Here is an 18,275-nt window from a genome sequence, read left to right on the forward strand (position 1 = left end):
AGCAAAAACTTTACGACTGTGGAAAGTTTACAATGCATGGGGTCACAGCTTCATTAAAAATACTCTGCGTTTTAAACACACAAGTATTTAAATTATTTCACTACTGTCTCATGAAACAGTAGCGGTCACAGACCAATACTCAATCTACAGAAATGATAGAGACGCCTTGCTAACTTTTAAAGATCGTGGTGGCGGTGTTTTGATAGCAGTCAATGAGTCAATAAGTTTAAATTCACTTCTATTCAGCCTATTTTTCACCTGGACTACCCCGGAATTGAATCTGTTTGGTTAAAAGTTAAAATGTCTCAGAATAAATCCTTTATAATTGGCAATATTTATTTACCACCCCAAACATCACCAAATATTTATTCATCTTATTTTGAGACTTTAGAAGATAAACTGGCTGCTTATCAAGATGAGTTAGTGCTACTTGGTGATTTTAACGTCCCAGGTGTTGATTGGACCAATAATCTAACTACCAAAATCGTACACACGCACATCAAGACTAAAGCACAATATCTTATAAACTTTATATCTAGTCTTGGTCTATTTCAGTATAATACAATCCTATCATCCAAAAACCTCTTAGATCTTTGTTTTACAAACATCTCGCAATGTTCAGTATCTCATGCGGATGAAGCACTTGTCACTGAAGACCCATATCATCCTGCCTTAATTATAAAAATAATATCTGACAGCATTCCTTATGTGGTCAGTTCTACTAGAGTCTCTAGGTCCTTTATAAATGGTGACTATCTTGGTCTTTACAATGCTGTTAAAAACTATGATTGGTCAAATTTCTATGAATCTACTGATGTTAACTATCTTGTTGATCAATTAACTACTTGTATATGTCACAATGTTAATGAATTCATCCCCGTTTTCGTTAGCAAACCATCTAAATACCCTGTTTGGTTTTCAAAAGACTTAATTCAAGCTTTAAAATCCAAGAAACATTTTCACAAACTTTACAGAAGAAACAAAAATATGTACTATTATACTAAATTTTCATTCTTTCGAAAACAAACCAAATATCTTATCAAGCGTGATAAAATAAATTGGACCAGAACCACTAACAATTATCAAGAACAACCCTAAGAAGTTTTGGCGCTATGTCAATTAATAAAAAACGGTTATCATGAACAGCATTCGTTAAAAGTTAATGATGTTGTATCTAGTGATCCAGTGGTGTTGACTAATGTATTTGCTGAATACTTTTCAAGTGTTTATGTGTCCTCTAATGTCAATTACCAAGTTCCCACCTTAAATTCATTCCTTGATACAATATCTGTTCCCTCTGTTTCTGACAGCCTTGTGCTTTGGGGAATAAGGGCTCTAAAACCCTCAATGTCTACAGGACCCGACGGGATTCCTAATTTTATTCTGAAAGGCTGTTCAAATATATTAGTACCCCTATTAAAACATTTATTTAATACTAGTTTAAGAACCCAAGTTTTTCCAAATAAATGGAAAATTGCAAAGGTCATTCCAATTCATAAAAACGGTAGCAAAATAAATGTGGTTAACTATAGACCAATATCACTATTAAATGGTCTCTCTAAATTCTTTGAAAAAATAGTTTTTAAAATCACTAATTTCCAACTAAAAAATCGTTTATCTAGTAATCAACATGGCTTTAGATCAGGAATGACCACAGCTACCAATTGAATTACTTTCCTCAATCCTATTTTTAATGAAGTCATTAGCAGGGGTCAGGTAGATGCCTGCTATTTTGATCTTGCTAAAGCTTTTGATACTGTAAACCATTCATTACTATTAGGCAAGTTACATAATTTCGGTCTTAGTGACAATTATGTTAATTGGTTTTCTAGCTACCTTAAAAATCGAACTTTTTTTGTATCTATCAACAACTCCAATTCTTCAAATTTTATAGCTAGTTCTGGAGTTCCTCAAGGTGGTACCTTGTCCCCTTTACTTTTTAACATATTTATTGATGACATTACTCAAATTCTGAATCATTCTTCTGGCACTCTATTCGCAGATGATCTAAAAATAAGTAGAAAAATTTTCTCTTTCAATGACTGTTTATTATTACAAACTGACATTAATGAAATTAATAACTGGTGTAAAGCCAATCTTGTGACCCTCAACAAAGGCAAAACAAAAATAATATCCTTTACCAGAAAATACCTTCCTATAAAATACGATTATAAATTGGGCAACATCTTAATTCAGAAATCCTCTTCTCTCAAAGATTTAGGTATCATTCTAGATTATAAATTGTTCTTTCACCAACATGTTCAACATTTAATTTCTAGTTCCCGAAGAACATTAGCTTTAATTAAATATGTCACATGTTATGCTACCAAAACTGATTCTATCCTCTCACTTTATTTAGCATTAATTAGGTCAAAACTAGAATACTGCTCAGTAATTTGGAACAACATCAATATGTGCGATAATATGAAAATTGAAAATATACAGAATAAATTAATAAATATTATTATTCAAAAACAACTTCCTCTACCCAATCTGATATCTCTTTCAAGTCGAAGAGAATTACTTGACTTTATTTTTATTAAAAAATGTTATACTAACAAATTAAACTATAAATATATACTTGACAACACCGGTTTAAGAGTACCTCCTTTTAACAGTCGTTTAACTTCCACTTTATGTACAGTTAACAGAAATAATGATATTATCTTTAGGCTAATAACCAATTTTAATAAATTTGATAAAGACTTTAATTATTTTCCTTAGTTCCTAATGATCATATGTGTTTTAGTTCTGTATTGTCTAAATTGTAACGTTTGATTTTTGTTTTATTGTCTTTCGTTATGTGTGTTTTGTTTTTATATGTATTATATTGTATTGTTTTGTATTTTTCATTTATGTTTATTATTGTGAGTGTATATGTATCTAATTGTGTGCCAACCATTAAAGGCTTTGTCCTGTTGGTTGGCATGTTACAATTACAAATAAATAAATAAATAAATAAATAAATAAATAAATAAAAACTATGTGGGCAATTCAAAACAACTTCAAACTAAAAACAAACTATCATTTGCATTTATTTGTCACGAGTACCAGTAGTGGAAAAAAAAGTAAACGTCTAAAACACGGGCACTCCTTTGCAATGTCAAAAAAAACTGTTGCGAATAAAAAAATTAAATGATCGTAAATAATGGTTCCTGATTTCTGAGGAAATTAGCAGATATGTTCGTAATATTCTATTATTACATAACTAAAGTTACAGTTTATCTGGCTACCATTTACAATGGAAACTCATAAATAACTAAGGTTTACAATATGTAAATATGTGCTCATTAAATAAATATTTCACGAAAACAGCAGCATTTTGCAGGATTATGCAGTTAGTGAAAATTTTCTGGATCAATAGAACTAGTGGCTGGTACTGAAAACTAAGGTGAGTAAAAACTAAAGTGAAAGGATGGTTAGGTCATGTTATGTTAAATCATAAAATACATCTTTTTCCCTTCAAATATTCAAATATTTTAACAAACATACTAAATATGTTTACTGTAGCTGACTTAACCTAACCAATCTTTCACTTCAGTATAAGTTTAATTTCCCAGAAGCCACTTCACTACATATTTACCTTTTTCTTTACCTACGTACATATTTGTTACGTGATGTGAATGACGTTTTTTTAGCGAAATTCCAATTCCCAATCTTACTATTTGAATTTGATATTCATATTTGAGGATAATGAGGTATTGGTACTCGATTTGAACTAAAAAAAAATGATACTCGCACAGGCGTACAACTGAACGCCGCCCGGGGTACTCACAATGAGATGGCCGAGGGTCTTCCCCATCACCTGGGTGAAGAGATCGAGAGCCGGCGCGCCTTGCACCATGAAGAACTCGCACAGGAACAGATACTCACGACACGCGTTGTCGACCAAGGCGTACTGCTCGCTTCTGAACAGCGCCTCGTGAGGGTACTGGAACACAAACAGTCCGACATTTCATCAACGTTAGGATACAGTTTCATCACTTGCATCACCACATCAGTTAAATTCCATATTTTAACAAGTAAATAAGTGCTTTACTAGATACAGAGTGCATTAATTCGAATAGGCAATTAAAATAGCAACTATAATCATGAAACGTTTCATCGCTTGTATCATCACATCTGTTAAATTCCATATTTTAACAAGTTAACAAGTGCTTCACCAGATACAGAGTGTATTCATTCGAATAGGCAATCGAAATAGTAACTAAAATCATGAAACTACAAAGCACCGATAAGCAATTAAATTCATGAAACTACCGTGTTCCAGCACATAATCTTCCCACATTTTACACTAAAAACAAGTTTGAAAAGTAGAGGTGCGATTTTTATGCAAAAAAAAAGCATTTTTTGTTTGGTGAAGTTATTCATAAAAACAAAACCTATTCATGGAAAGTACATTTATTTAAAAAGTAGAGTATACAAAAGCACGCCAAACAATTTATAATTAATAAGTCATGCAACAAAAACATTTTGTTCAACTTTAAATAGAAAAGCATAAACAGTGACCTGAACGTGAGCCGGAACTAACGCTTAACTATTGTCGTAGTACACACTTACCATAAAAGAGTACAGGCTATCAAATGTAGTTAACTCGGCACTATACAGAGAGCGAGCATTGCATGGAAACGGCGAGCTATCGATATCGATAGTCGACTACATGCACGCACTCTATACGGAAATCAACATAACCAAACATTAATTATGTCAGCTGGCGCTGGCTACATTTTTATAAGCGGTACACAGTGACGACGAAGACGAACAGATAAAGGTTATAACATTTGAAAACGTCTTTTAAAAGAAAATTTATACATCTGACCACTTCGTATTTCTGTTAATCCGAATAAATACTAGATTTCAACTTTAAAATACATCGTTTTATACAGGAAAAGTAACTACACAAAGCACTCGGAATCTAACAGCAGGACCAAAAACATCATGCTACGTTTGTGTGAGAATATTTTCTCCAAATTTGGACGCCTTAAAATAATAGTGCGACGATTATGGGATAAAACACGGTAATCAGCATTTTCATCAAAACTTAACTCTAATGACAAATACATAACTTTTAAATATTAAATTCAATAAATGTAATTTATTTAGCATTAAGTTTGAAGTACATTTTATGCAAAAAAAATTGTAAAAATGTTATTTTTTTTAAATCTTGCAACTGTTATTAGTTACACATTTTTACATTAAAACATTAATACACTTTTCAAACATAAAAATACTTAACAGATTTAGTTTATTTGTTCAGGACAGTTCAGACATGCTTATTAAAAACCATTGTTTTGTAAAAATGCATCCAGGTATAGGTCACAATGACACTGTTTTCGAGCAATTAGTTTCATGGAACATTTAGGCGTTATGTATTTGTTGATAAATATGCAAAAATAATTAAAAACCGAAATCTCCTGTTTTAAAAACGAAATCGGCCGAAAAATAAAACAATAAAAACTTGTCTCTAGTAATAGGACTCCAGAGTTGTCATTGTTCAATTGTTTAATTTACTACTTTCCTTCCCAATATTTTTCTCTGAAGATCTAATATTTAGAATACTCAAGCTGTGAAGGTGTTGGAGAACTAAGCGAAGGGGGCACGAACCCTGGTCTCGGCCTTGAGCGCGGCGTGCGGGACGACGATGGGGGCCTCCAGCTGGCCCGCCAGCACGTCCCCCCGGCTGCCGATGGTGAACACGGTGCCCTTGTGCTTCAGCGACGCCTTGTGGAACAGCCCGCGGGGCCCTGTGTCCTCGATGCCCATCAGGTCTTCCCTGGTGGCCGCTTCCTCGAACTCCAACTTCGACAGCCGCGACGCGTACGACTTGAAGTACGAGTAGTACATCTTGCTCATCGTGTCCACGTACTCGCTGCACACCTCCTGCGCGATGTTCCGCTCGTTCGACAGCAGGAACTCGAAGCAGAACCTGCATCACGCTCGCAGGCTCGTCAACACGTTTCGTAAGGAGGTCAGGAGGTTAGGCCCTGACCTACCTTCAACATTGATTCTTTAACGTGGGGGTTTTGAGAAGATAAAAAATATTTATTCTTGTGTTATGTTTGGTGTTGAAATATTTGTCTCTGCATCCCTTAAATGTTTTTCTATAACTCCTTTTGTTGTGTTGGTGATTTCTGGCAGAGATAATTTATAAATTTAAGGTTAAGCCGGGTTTTGGGAAGAAGGAGTAAGGAAAGGCCGTCAGCTGGCGCCAAGAGGTGTTTAAAAGTGTTGTGGTGTGACCTAGTAGCTGTGATTGGCCAAGTGACTTATTTGGGAGAAAATCGCTGTAGGCTGCCGCCATATTGTGCCCGGAACTATTTCTTTATAGGTTGCCAGAAGCTGTTACATAATGGCAAAGTAAATGAATTTGTGGTTTAAAATCTTTTATCCATTTATTGTTAAGCTAATGTTACTTTGAAGTGTATGTTTGGTTGAGGTAATTGCAAATATTGGCCGCGGAAGGATATGTAACTTCGTTTTGGAGGGAGAGAGAGGCATGTAATGGAGGATTGGAAGGAGCTGTGAAAAGGTGATGAAAAATAAAGTGTTTCTTTGTAGTTGGGCGCTGTTAAATTTATTACTGGAGAGTTACCCACTACAGTTTACAGAGAGCATACATCAATGAAGTTACAAAGGAACCATTTATGGATGATTTTGTTCCTCAACAAATATACGCTGAAGATAATTCAACATTAGGACTCTGTCTCACATACATACCATATTGATTTATTTAGTTATTTTGTAATAACATATATTTAAGGGCTATTCATACAATTTTAACTTGATACCTACTTTTCCACAAATATTTTCAACAGATAAGTTCACTTAGTGTAATATAATGAGCGTAAAAAGGCACGCAAATCTTCGTAATTATCATCACTTGCGCGACTTTTTAAACCCGTGATATTGCACTGTGTGTCTGCTATTACCAAACTGAATATCTGTCGGAAATATTTGTAGCAGAAATACAAATGCAAGGGAAGTAACAAGTTAAAATTTTAGAAACAGCCCTTAAAAAATAAATGATAAAAGAAAGAAAGTACAAATATAAAGAACAAAAACCTACAGCCAAGTTTTCAATAGGGTAGCCCCATACACAGTAACAAGTTTTAATGTGTAAATTATGTAGATATCATAATGAACTCTCTCATACAACCCAATTACATACAAAAGTTCATCCTAAAAGAATTAAAAAACTTTTGAAGTAAATAACGACAATGATGATGCAAAGATTAACTACTTGTTTGGCATTGTACTACAACTACTTAAAACCCCAGTGAAATTAAATTTTTGGCTTAAATATTTTGTGTAGTGTAAATATTTATGCAATGATTTTTTAACTTCACAGACAAAAAATAAATATTTTGAATCATTTAATTTTTACAATCACCAACTTTTTAAAACACATTCTACATATTTATTTACCTCACACACAACTTAATTAATGCAAAAAATATACATACTTATAAACTTACTTATACTTCAACATCGCATTTTGAGGAACTTGGTAGTTCGTCATCGGTTTCCGAAATTTGTATATCTGCTCCAGAAGGTATGCACGTATTTTTGTCACTGCTTTTATCTTCAATTTCTCAAGAATGTCTTTTACATCGTGTGTGCATCTGGCTTCTAAAACAGAACATTTCTGAATATTAAGCAGTGATAATTTTGAAATACTTAGGAAAGAAACTTTATAATCTGAAGATCCTGATGTCATAGTGAGATCAAAAAAAAAATCTTACAGCATCATCTCAAGATTTTTTATGGATTGACAAAACTACTCTAGTCTAAAGATATTTTATTCCATGGTATGTTTTTTTTTTTTTTTTGCACACTGTTCCACAAAAATTACCTCTCCATTTGTCTATACTGAATTTCTAAAAATAATACCTTATTAAAAATATTAAAATGCATCTCTGGAAAACTGAAACAAAACATATTAACAAATTCTAAAAATTAAGGTTGTGCCTGCTTGTACTCCCAACAAGTTCAAAAGTAATCTCTCTATAGACTACAAAATTTGTAGGATCGTGGAGTATAACCTTGCTAAGTTTAATTCAGACTAAGTAAACGATTTAGAATTTAGTAAAAAGTCTTTAAGATGTTTCATTCCAGGTCCTGTGAATAAAGGCCCAATCTGGAGACAATTTTATATGAGAACACGATGGAAGAAAACTTAAAAAAATATTTTAATTTCTCAATTTTAAAATTATATTAAAAAGATTTAAGGGATAAATTTCAATGTTTTGAGTAAAATGGATGTGTACAACATGAAATTCTTTTCATTTAAAAAAAAAACCTTAAGCGGTCAAGTTTTCATGTCTTACTGTCAAGTAATGACACTGTGGTCATTTTAATTGTGATCTTGTGTTTAATTTAATACACATATTCATAGAATGCACACCATACAGAAAAAAATTACACAATGAAGAGGAATTTAATCAAGACTATTAATAACACAGTGTAAACTCTTTATAACGTCACTCGATTTAACGACACACTCCTTAAAACGTCGAAATTGCTTGACTTTGGTAGGCTTATCTAGTTTTCTATACAATAATACACTCTCTATAGCGTCACGCTCACTCTATTTAACGACAACAATACAGCATTATAAATCATTAAGAAGTACATTCTAAGTTGCTGAAGTTGATAACAACTGCAGCTGTGTACGTTCTTTTGTTTGCTGTTTTGTTGTATTATCTAGCACGTGTTTACTTTGACTGACATACCGGAGATTCTAAGAAATTTTGTCTTTTGTTTTTGTATGATGAACTTGCACATGTTTTCCTCGGTCAATAGAATTTGTCACGTTGTTACATGTTATCATTTTCACAGTTGCTCACAGACTTTCGAACTGTAAACATGGCGAGTAAACGAAAATCTTTGTGTGTTGACGAAAGTTTTATTAATAAGTTTCCGCTCAATAGAGGCGGGAGAAAAGATCAGTGATGTTGGAAGACGCTTTGGATTTAGCCGCTCTACCGTGTCTACAATATGGAAAAACAAAGAAACAATAATAGACTATATGCAATAAGTGTTGTTATTTGTATGAATATTAATGTTCGTGTGTAAAATGTGTACTATTTCAGTACATACATATTATTATAGAATAGTAAATTGATATCTATCTACATTTAACGACCACTCTCTATAACACCGAAAAATTCTCAGTCCGTTAAGTGTCATTATATAGAGTTTACACTGTACTTGAATAAGGTAATAGTGAGCACAAGAAAAGTTAAATCACCATGATGAACTAGCTACATTATACAAGATTATTAGATTGATGTAAAAAAAAAAATACATAAATACACACACATATTGAATATTATTTAATTCCATAGTTTACCTCTGAAACTCTGCTCCTTAACAAAATTTATTTTATGGTTCAAATCTGCCAACTGTGTCAAAAATTCTTGTTCAGTAACTGGACAGTCCAAAATTCCTCTGAAATACATAAACACAAACACAAATGCAGGTTTTTCTTCGTAACAGGAAAATCTCCAGTACATATGTATTTTTCTCATGATAAAATAATTTGTATACATAATTTGAACAATAAAACTGTCTCAAGTAACAATCTGGGAATGAGTCCACTTGGCAGAAGGATACCTTTATGGTCAGGTTAGGAGTCATGTGATACAGCGTGTGAAAGAGTACCTCAAGAAAACCCAACAGCAACGTCCACCACAATCCAGGTTCAAGCCCGCCGGGAATCAAACCCAGTTCCCCTCAAAGGGAGGCAAGTGGTCAGACCACTCGATTATCACAGCTACTAATGGAACTGTAAACCTATTACAGTGAAACCTCATAAATAAAAACCCTGTTAATAAGAAATTCTCATTAATATAAAGAGTTTTAACAGTCCCAATAAATTAAATAGGATTTATAGTGCCCAGTAATTATGTACCTAATACAAAAGTATGGTTATTATGTAATACAAAAAATTTTTGTTCCAAAGGTAAACACTTGCATTTAGTAATGATACATATGTAACATATGTATCATCACATCTAATAAATATTTTAAAGAGTTGTAACATGGTTTAACATTTTGTTTGTCTTGGGCCAAAGTTACCCTCAAAGGGCCAATGTTACCCCAACTGACGGTACCTCTTTATTGCAGGATGATAAAATTATGGTCACTTCAGGTTTGTGTTATTGAGGTTTGTCTGTATGACTTGACAGAAGTACCGTGGAATTTCCAGTTTTCAGAATCTAATACTGTACATGTGAATAATTTTATTACTGTAAGTATTTTTCATACCATCAAAAGCATATTACATATTTTAATAAAGGAAGTATATAAGCAGTATGCTTATGACACTTCAAGAAGAAATAATTATATCCAAAGTGTGAATAATGAATCCAGGATGTCTACAAATACACGATAAAAAAATTTCAGGACTCTTGCAGGAACTTTTGATGGTAAAGGTTCCATATCTTGATCTTATGGTGCATGATGCTAGCTGTTTTAATTTAGTACATACATCAAAAGATCCTGGTCATAACAAAAACCCAATGAATTATGATCGCGAAATGTATACAAAACAAAAAAATTTCCATACGACCTGAGATAATTTGTTTGTATTGTGATATTCAAGTTTTTGTTATGTCCAGAAACTTTCAATGTACAGCAAACATCATGTACCACTGGATCAATATATACAGGATCAAGCCATCAAGATCAACGGATAAACTTGGATACATGATACGTAATAGATATCCTTTTTTTATATAAATTTTTCCTTTTAATATTTTTATATACCAGGGTTTGTATTTTCAAATATAACAAGAAAAAAAATAACCATAATTCAAGATAGATCTACTACAGAAAAGCCCTACATTATTTAAGTAAACATTTAATTTGTTTACATTTAAGTAAGGCATAAAAAATATTCAATTTAATACATTGCTGCTGAAAATTATGTTTCACAACTGTCAGCAGCATTGCTGTTAAATTGCTGGACTATTTTGTGAGCTTTGAGGCCAGTTGTTCAGACGCCCCTGGGAGGGAAAGGAAAGCAGCGAGGTAACACCCACGTGATGAGGGTCTCCGAGACGGCCATGTCGTCGATGAACTGGCTGAGCTGCGCGCGGATGCCCTGTCGGTTCTGCAGCTGCTGGCTCATGGAGACGGACTTGCGCTGCAGCGACAGTATCTCGCTGCTGATGCTGCCCAGGTCCGACTGGAAGCTGAGCAGCATCGACTCCATCCTCTGCGACAACGCCACCCGCCCAGGTCACGGTACACTTTCGCCCAGGCAACGCACGGGTAACTTGAAGGCCCTTAGGAAAACTGTTAAAGAGTTATTTTACTTCTAACTAACAGTTTTTGTTGTCTCATGAGGTCAATCATTTTCAAAATCTGTTTTATTTATTTTTTGACGTGATAACGTCTTATAAATCGATGAACGCCGGCTGCACGCACGAAAAATTGTCACGTTCCGCCTGAGGTTAAGGCGGGCTTTTTAACTAATTGTTCATGATTATAATTAAACAAATTAATTTAATTAAATTTGCAAAAACTGTAAATAATTATTGAAAATTAAAAAGTATGCAATTTTTCATCAATGTTTTCTTATGATGTCATCACGTAAAATTATCGTCCATAAACCGACTTTACAGACAACCCCCTTTTCTAATTTTTTATTTTATTTTGAGGCACGGCAAAATGGGCACGTATGAGTGTGTTCTGCCGGCAGACTCCTGTAGCGCATCCGCTGCCAACTTCCACACATACATAATTATTAATAATATTTATGTATACAATAAAACATGCGAAAACCAATACCATCAAGTTCATGCCAAATACTAAGACTACAAAATAAGCAACACTCATGCATACAATGTGACAAACTAACCCATTTAAAAACTAAACCATTTTGCAAAATAATATTTAAAAAGCTAAATTACATTCCAAGCTGTAATGTATATACATATATATATGTTAAGTATTTTTAAAAATGTTTACCTCATTTCATGAACGTCACAAGCGAGATTTATCATACAAAAAGATGATGCTCACAATATTTCAGACATGCCTTTCTGTTTCTGTGATAAATAAATAACCCTCCGTAATTCCGTAACTTATTTTAAACAGTAACAATTACGGTAAATCAGTAATACTGTGCAGCTATATAGAGCTGAAAAGGATACAGCATTGTAGAAAATAAACACTTAATTCAGCTGACTACTACCTCACAACCAGGCAGATGTCTTACAATAGCAATGATTTCAATTTCTAAATTCAACTTTAAGAATAAAATAGTCCAAGGTACAGTGAACATAGGTCAAACCTCTAATATATTGTCGCATGCTGATATTTGATTGTGAAGACTGGCTATATTTTGACTTTCTTTGATGTAATCTTGGATGGATTTATTCTCCACTTGCTTCAGTTCCTTTTGAACTTGTTTGGAGTACTGTCGCAAGTCTGTGCCGGTTTCCAGAACTTCCTGAACGACAGCATCTTCCATGTTCCCGAGCTGGTCGTCAACATCTTCAAGGAATCTATTGCTGTCTTCCAGCACGGATATCATTTTGATCTAAAACAATATCAAAATAAAAACAATAACTTCAAGTTTTTTTTTTTTAATAATACCATTCATGACACACAAATAAAACTACAGTACCACTAAAAACCTACACGGGTAAACAAGGAATTTTGGGGATTACGCGATTACGTAGGTATTGTAATGTAAGCACTAAACTGTTATTTTTTTACAAACCAATAAGAATTAAGAAACCTTCCTTTCAGGGTTAATTCAGGAATGTCTGTAGTATATGGAAAACATATATTCATATTTTTTACGGCTAAAAAATGAATGGCAGCAGCAGCGTAAAACACGTGTATTGTAATGTAAGATATAAAACCTTACCTAATTCTTTCACAAAATAGTAGGAAATACAAATCCAACCCTTCGAATATATATTATATATATACATATATATTATATATATTATATATATAGTGGATGGATTAAGGAAGCTCGGTAAATATTTACTTGGGCGGTATTTCCGAAAAAAAATGTTAAAAATCCGAAAATACCTTTATTTAACGCTCTTCAACTTCCTCTTTTCATTAAAAGTGGCGGAGGTAAGAAATTCCAAATACTTTAGGAGATATCGAATTTTTAAATTTCTTCATTTGTAGTTGAGCGGTATTTGCGAGAAAAAAAAATGTTAAAAATCCGAAAATACCTTTATTATATGCTCTTCAACTTCCTCTTTGGTAAATATTTACAATCGCGGTAGATGCCAAAAAAAATGCTAAAAATCTGAAAATACTTTTATTCTGTGCCCTTTCACATCCTCTTTTCAAAACAACCGGCGGAGGTAAGAAATTCCAAATACTTTAGGAGATATCGAATTTTTTAATTTCATCATATGTAGAGTCGCGGTAGATGCCAAAAAAAAATGCTAAAAATCTGAAAATACTTTTATTCTGTGCTCTTTCACTTCCTCTTTTCAAATCAACCGGCGGAGGTAAGAAATTCCAAATACTTTAGGAGATATCGAATTTTTAAATTTTCATCACAATACCTGTGAATTCAGGCGGCCACCATTGTTTCTTGTTTACGAGACGAGTATGATTTTTTTTCCGCGACGTAGGTGAACGACTACATTGTTGCTTGTTTAGGAGTATCTATTAAAATCTGAAAATACTTTTATTATAGTTATGTAATGTTAGCTACATTAAAACACTTTAAAACACTACGGACGGTTAGTTAGGTTAGTATAGCTACATTAAAATAAACAGAAATATAAATATTAATAAATAAAACCGAGGTTGGCCGAAGGTAAATGGTTCGGGTGTAATCGGGAATGGCAGAACTTTATGTGCGTCTTGATTTACCGTTCGTGAATGCCTAATTAATTAAAATGGTCGATTAGGTCAGGTCAGTTACATTATTAATACTTTCAAACTAAGCAGACATTAAAAATAATATAAATTAATTTTAATGGTTGTTTAGTTTTAAAGTATTTATAATGTAGCTGACCTGACCTAACAAACCGGGACAAAGGATGAACGGTAGGAACTCACGTAATTTTTTTACTTATTACTTGCGCAACAAATAAAACATTAAAATTTGAAACGTTAAAAACTCAGATACGTTAGAGGCGGGTACATTCCTTTGCCATCAGTAGAAAATGATGTAGTCGTTCTACCTACGTCGCGAAAATAAAAAATCATAAACGTAAACAAGCAACAATGGTCGGTTCACCTACGCGGAAATAAATCATACTCGTCTCGTAAACAAGAAACAATGGTGGCCGCCTGAATTCACAGGTATTGTGATGAAAATCTAAAAATTCGATATCTCCTAAAGTATTTGGAATTTCTTATCTCCGCCGGTTTTAATGTAAAGAGGAAGTGAAAGAGCATATAATAAAAGTAATTTCAGATTTTTAGAATTATTTTTCGCAAATACCGCTACTCTACATGTTCAAAATTTAAAAATTCCATATCTCCTAAAGTATTTGGAATTTCTTATCTCCGCCGGTTGATTTGAAAAGAGGAAGTGAAAGAGCATAGAATAAAAGTATTTTCGGATTTTTAGCATTTTTTTTGGCATCTACCGCGATTGTAAATATTTACCTCCTCTTTTCATTAAAAGCGGCGGAGATTAGAAATTCCAAATACTTTAGGAGATATCGAATTTTTAAATTTCAGCACAAAACCAGCGCATTCCTGTGGCGTGCGTGCACCATTGTTTCTTGTTTACGTACGAGTATCTATTTTTTTATTGGATAATGATGTCACGTGATTGTTCGTGATAGGCCAGAATTCAAATGAACTAATACGTGATTATTTAGTTCAATTATTGTTAAAACAGTGTTTAATTACCGCCTCCAACTTACGTGAGTTTTTAACGTTTCTAATTTTAAAGTCTTATTTGTTATTTTGATATTGTTGCGCAAGTAATAAGTAACAAAAAAATTTACGTGAGTTGTTACTGTACATCCTTTGTTACGGGTTTGTTAGGTAAGGTCAGTTACATTATAAATAATTTAAAACTAAAGAATAATTAAAATTAATTCACATTATTTTTAATATCACCTTAGTTTGAAAGTATTTATAATGTAACTGACCTGACCTAATCGACCATTTTAGTTTACTGTTCACCCTCTGTCCGGGTTTGTTTGGTCAGGTCAGTTACATTATAAATATTTTAAAACTAAACAGCCATTAAAATTAATTCACAAAATATTTTTTAATGTCGGCTTAGTTTGAAAGTATTAATAATGTAACTGACCTGACCTAATCAACCATTTTATTAATTACGCATTCACGATTCACGTATTCACGAACACACGGCAAAATAACAAAAATGGCGCCGCTCGAATGGTTCCACAGGTCTTGTATTGCAAAATTTAAAAATTCGATATCTCCTAAAGTATTTGGAATTTCTAATCTCCGCCGCTTTTAATGAAAAGAGGAAGTTGAATAGCATATGATAAAGGTATTTTCGGAATTTTAACATTTTTTTCCGCAAATACAGCTCAACTACATATGATGAAATTTAAAAATTCGATATCTCCTAAAGTATTTGGAATTTCTTACCTCCGCCACTTTTAATGAAAAGAGGACGTTGAAGAGCATAAAATAAAGGTATTTTCGGATTTTTAACATTTTTTTTCGGAAATACCGCCCAAGTAAATATTTACCGGAAGCTCACCATTCAAGCATCGGCATATATTGTAACATGCAAACACTTAAGGAACAGGTACCGTACAGCCACCGACCTATTTTAGCAGGTTCTTAACACTACTACTAGTTTAAAGCTATAACACCAAAATACTACAAGCGTAAGGAATTTTTAAAAAATTATTTTTACACCCAATACATTAGCAAACACGTAGTTAAAAGAATGTTATGTAAATTGTCTATGTAAATTTTAACAAAAATTTAAACTAATGAAAATACCTACGATCAAAAATGTATTATTTACACCAGGTTTATTTAACCTGTACACAAACACCTAAAAAGTATGCAAATATTTATTTAATGGCCGCATAAATGCGAAGACCTCCATAATTGCAGATTGTTCTTAATAGCAGAAACATTCTGCACTTTTATCAAAACATTGTTTAATTTTTATCAACAAACATTTTTCCAGAGACGATAATACATTAAAAGATAACGCACAAGTTGGGCTTGTGTTTTGAGGCTTTCGCAGCGAGCGCTTTAAGGCGCGGAAACAGATGTTATAACACAAATTATTTGTAACAAAAATTAATAATTAAAGTTTAACAAGTATATATTTAATGTGTAAAAACGAAATTATAAATAAATTGTTTATTTTCTAAATTTTGTCAAAATTATACAAAATAAAATTTTTTATTTTCATTTTTTAATGTAAAAATATTTTGTATTTCCTTACCCAAAAATGTTCTTAAAAATGATGTTTTTCTAATATTAACCATAAAAAATTCCAATTGAATTCAGTGTTCGTTTGCCAAATAAAGGCAGGGGGGAGTAGTTTTAGTTCGTATCCCATGTCACTCACTACTGGACTTAAGCGTGTTGTCATAAAAGAAATAATCTCAACTTTAAAAGTTCTTAAGATAATTAGAAAAATGTTTACTTTTTTTGCGATGATACTGTTACGTCTATTTTTGCTGTAACAATTGTATCGATGGTTACGAAATGTCTGCAAGAATGTGTGTTGAAACCACTTTATAAACTAGTGCAGTACTCTGTTTATTAAAACGGTTGCCAATGTGTATCCTTACCGGGATACAGTTTAAACAAGTTCTAGAATATGGCCCACAAGTTAGCTTATTGTATCCCAACAAGACAGTGCTTAATCGCTACCTTACCCGAACATCTTGATAGGTACCATACATTACTTTTTTACGGCGACCTATCCCATCGTCGTAACTCTCTCTACTCCGCTACAGAACTGTACCTAAAGCTGGACTCCCAATAATCCGTTTCATCCGTCCGTCACCCGTCCGTCCATCAATCACGTGACCTGCAGCCAATCAGATGGCCCGAAAAATTCCGTCCGTCCGTCAAAACCTTGCCAAGCTTTAGCTTTTGACGGACCAACTGATGGTCCACCGCCTTCTTATGTCGATCGTCTTCAATACGACTTTCCGAAAACAGTGTTCGATTTTTTTAATTTGCAATATATAGAAGGCTGTGTCGTATTGACATATTATTATTGTCATAATAACAGTAAATATTGCGTATGAAAATGAGCTTTTCGGAAGAAATGCTGATAAATTACGTCCGGGAAATGGAGCATTTGTATAATATATATAGCAAAGACTATAGGGATAAGCAACTGACGGAAAAAGCCTGGATAGAAATAGCTTCTTTCTGTTTCCTTTGACGCAGTAGAAAAGAAGCATAATTTTATTTATTGCTGGCGTGACTAATGTTAATTTTAAGACGGCACCCGTTTAATCCACTTGTCAAAGCCTGTCAACTTATTATCACATTCATAAAAACAAAGGTTAATTATCCAAAGTAAATTATTGTCACCAAAAGTTTAAGTACCTACAATAGAGAAAGTATGTGGCGGAAAGTTGTAGCACTGATATTTTAGAATAGTGACGGACAGACGGATGGCGGATGGTTGAGAGTCGGTAATAATTGCCGAGAGAAATAACGGACCGAAATTGATGGACGGACGGGCGACGGACGGATGAAACGGATGATTGGGAGTCCAGCTTAAGATTGCGCGGCATTCAATAATATACAGAGGTTTATGGCGAATTTACAGGAAGGATATTTTTTTTTTGCAGTTGATGTAACTGCTAGAAATTTACAGCCAATAGAAAACTACCGAAACAAAAGCAAGCTGTTAACATTCATAAAACTTAAGCATGGATTTTTTATTCTATTATACATTTTTCAAAATTTATTATAATCAATAGGTACCTATTTATATCATAATGCGTAGTAAACTTTCTGGTTTTCCATGCAATGTAGATAGTGTTATATATGCTGCACCATAAGCGAGAGTCGTTAGCTGGGTTAATATGCCTTTTAACATGGAAGAGCATATATATATTAATGATAATGCACTCCATCGTTAGACCTTCCTAAGACAGCAATTTCGGTGTTCTAAACTTACTGAAACCAATATGGCCGCTTCCCAAAGAAAGCAGTATCCCACAGGCTTCTCTACGCAAGCCTTGTGGTATCGACGAAGATTGGTACCACAAAATTACCCTAGATAACACTAATCGTTATTAACATTTATTATTGTGCGTATACATGGTATAATTAACATAGGAAGTAAAATGCTTGTCAGT

At 33.3% G+C, this 18,275-nt stretch overlaps 1 protein-coding gene across 3 annotated transcripts in view; it reads right to left on the reverse strand.

The window, feature by feature from the left end:
* Positions 1–16,141, reverse strand: part of LOC134537818 (vacuolar protein sorting-associated protein 52 homolog) — a 42,951-nt gene extending 26,810 nt beyond the window's left edge. For 2 of the 3 annotated variants that reach the window (XM_063378661.1, XM_063378662.1), the window contains exons 1-7: positions 15,938–16,141; positions 12,302–12,550; positions 11,046–11,221; positions 9,353–9,450; positions 7,476–7,629; positions 5,605–5,926; positions 3,776–3,931 (exon numbers count right to left, since the gene is read on the reverse strand). In XM_063378661.1, the coding sequence (XP_063234731.1) occupies positions 3,776–3,931; positions 5,605–5,926; positions 7,476–7,629; positions 9,353–9,450; positions 11,046–11,221; positions 12,302–12,544 (1,149 nt within the window). In that variant the 5' untranslated portion in view covers positions 12,545–12,550; positions 15,938–16,141. The remainder of the gene's footprint in view (positions 1–3,775; positions 3,932–5,604; positions 5,927–7,475; positions 7,630–9,352; positions 9,451–11,045; positions 11,222–12,301; positions 12,551–15,937) is intronic. The other variant, XM_063378663.1, reaches the window with a different exon arrangement.
* Positions 16,142–18,275: the final 2,134 nt, after the last annotated feature.

Source organism: Bacillus rossius, chromosome 12 (assembly GCF_032445375.1).
Source record: "Bacillus rossius redtenbacheri isolate Brsri chromosome 12, Brsri_v3, whole genome shotgun sequence".
Classification (NCBI taxonomy): Eukaryota; Metazoa; Arthropoda; class Insecta; order Phasmatodea; family Bacillidae; genus Bacillus; species Bacillus rossius.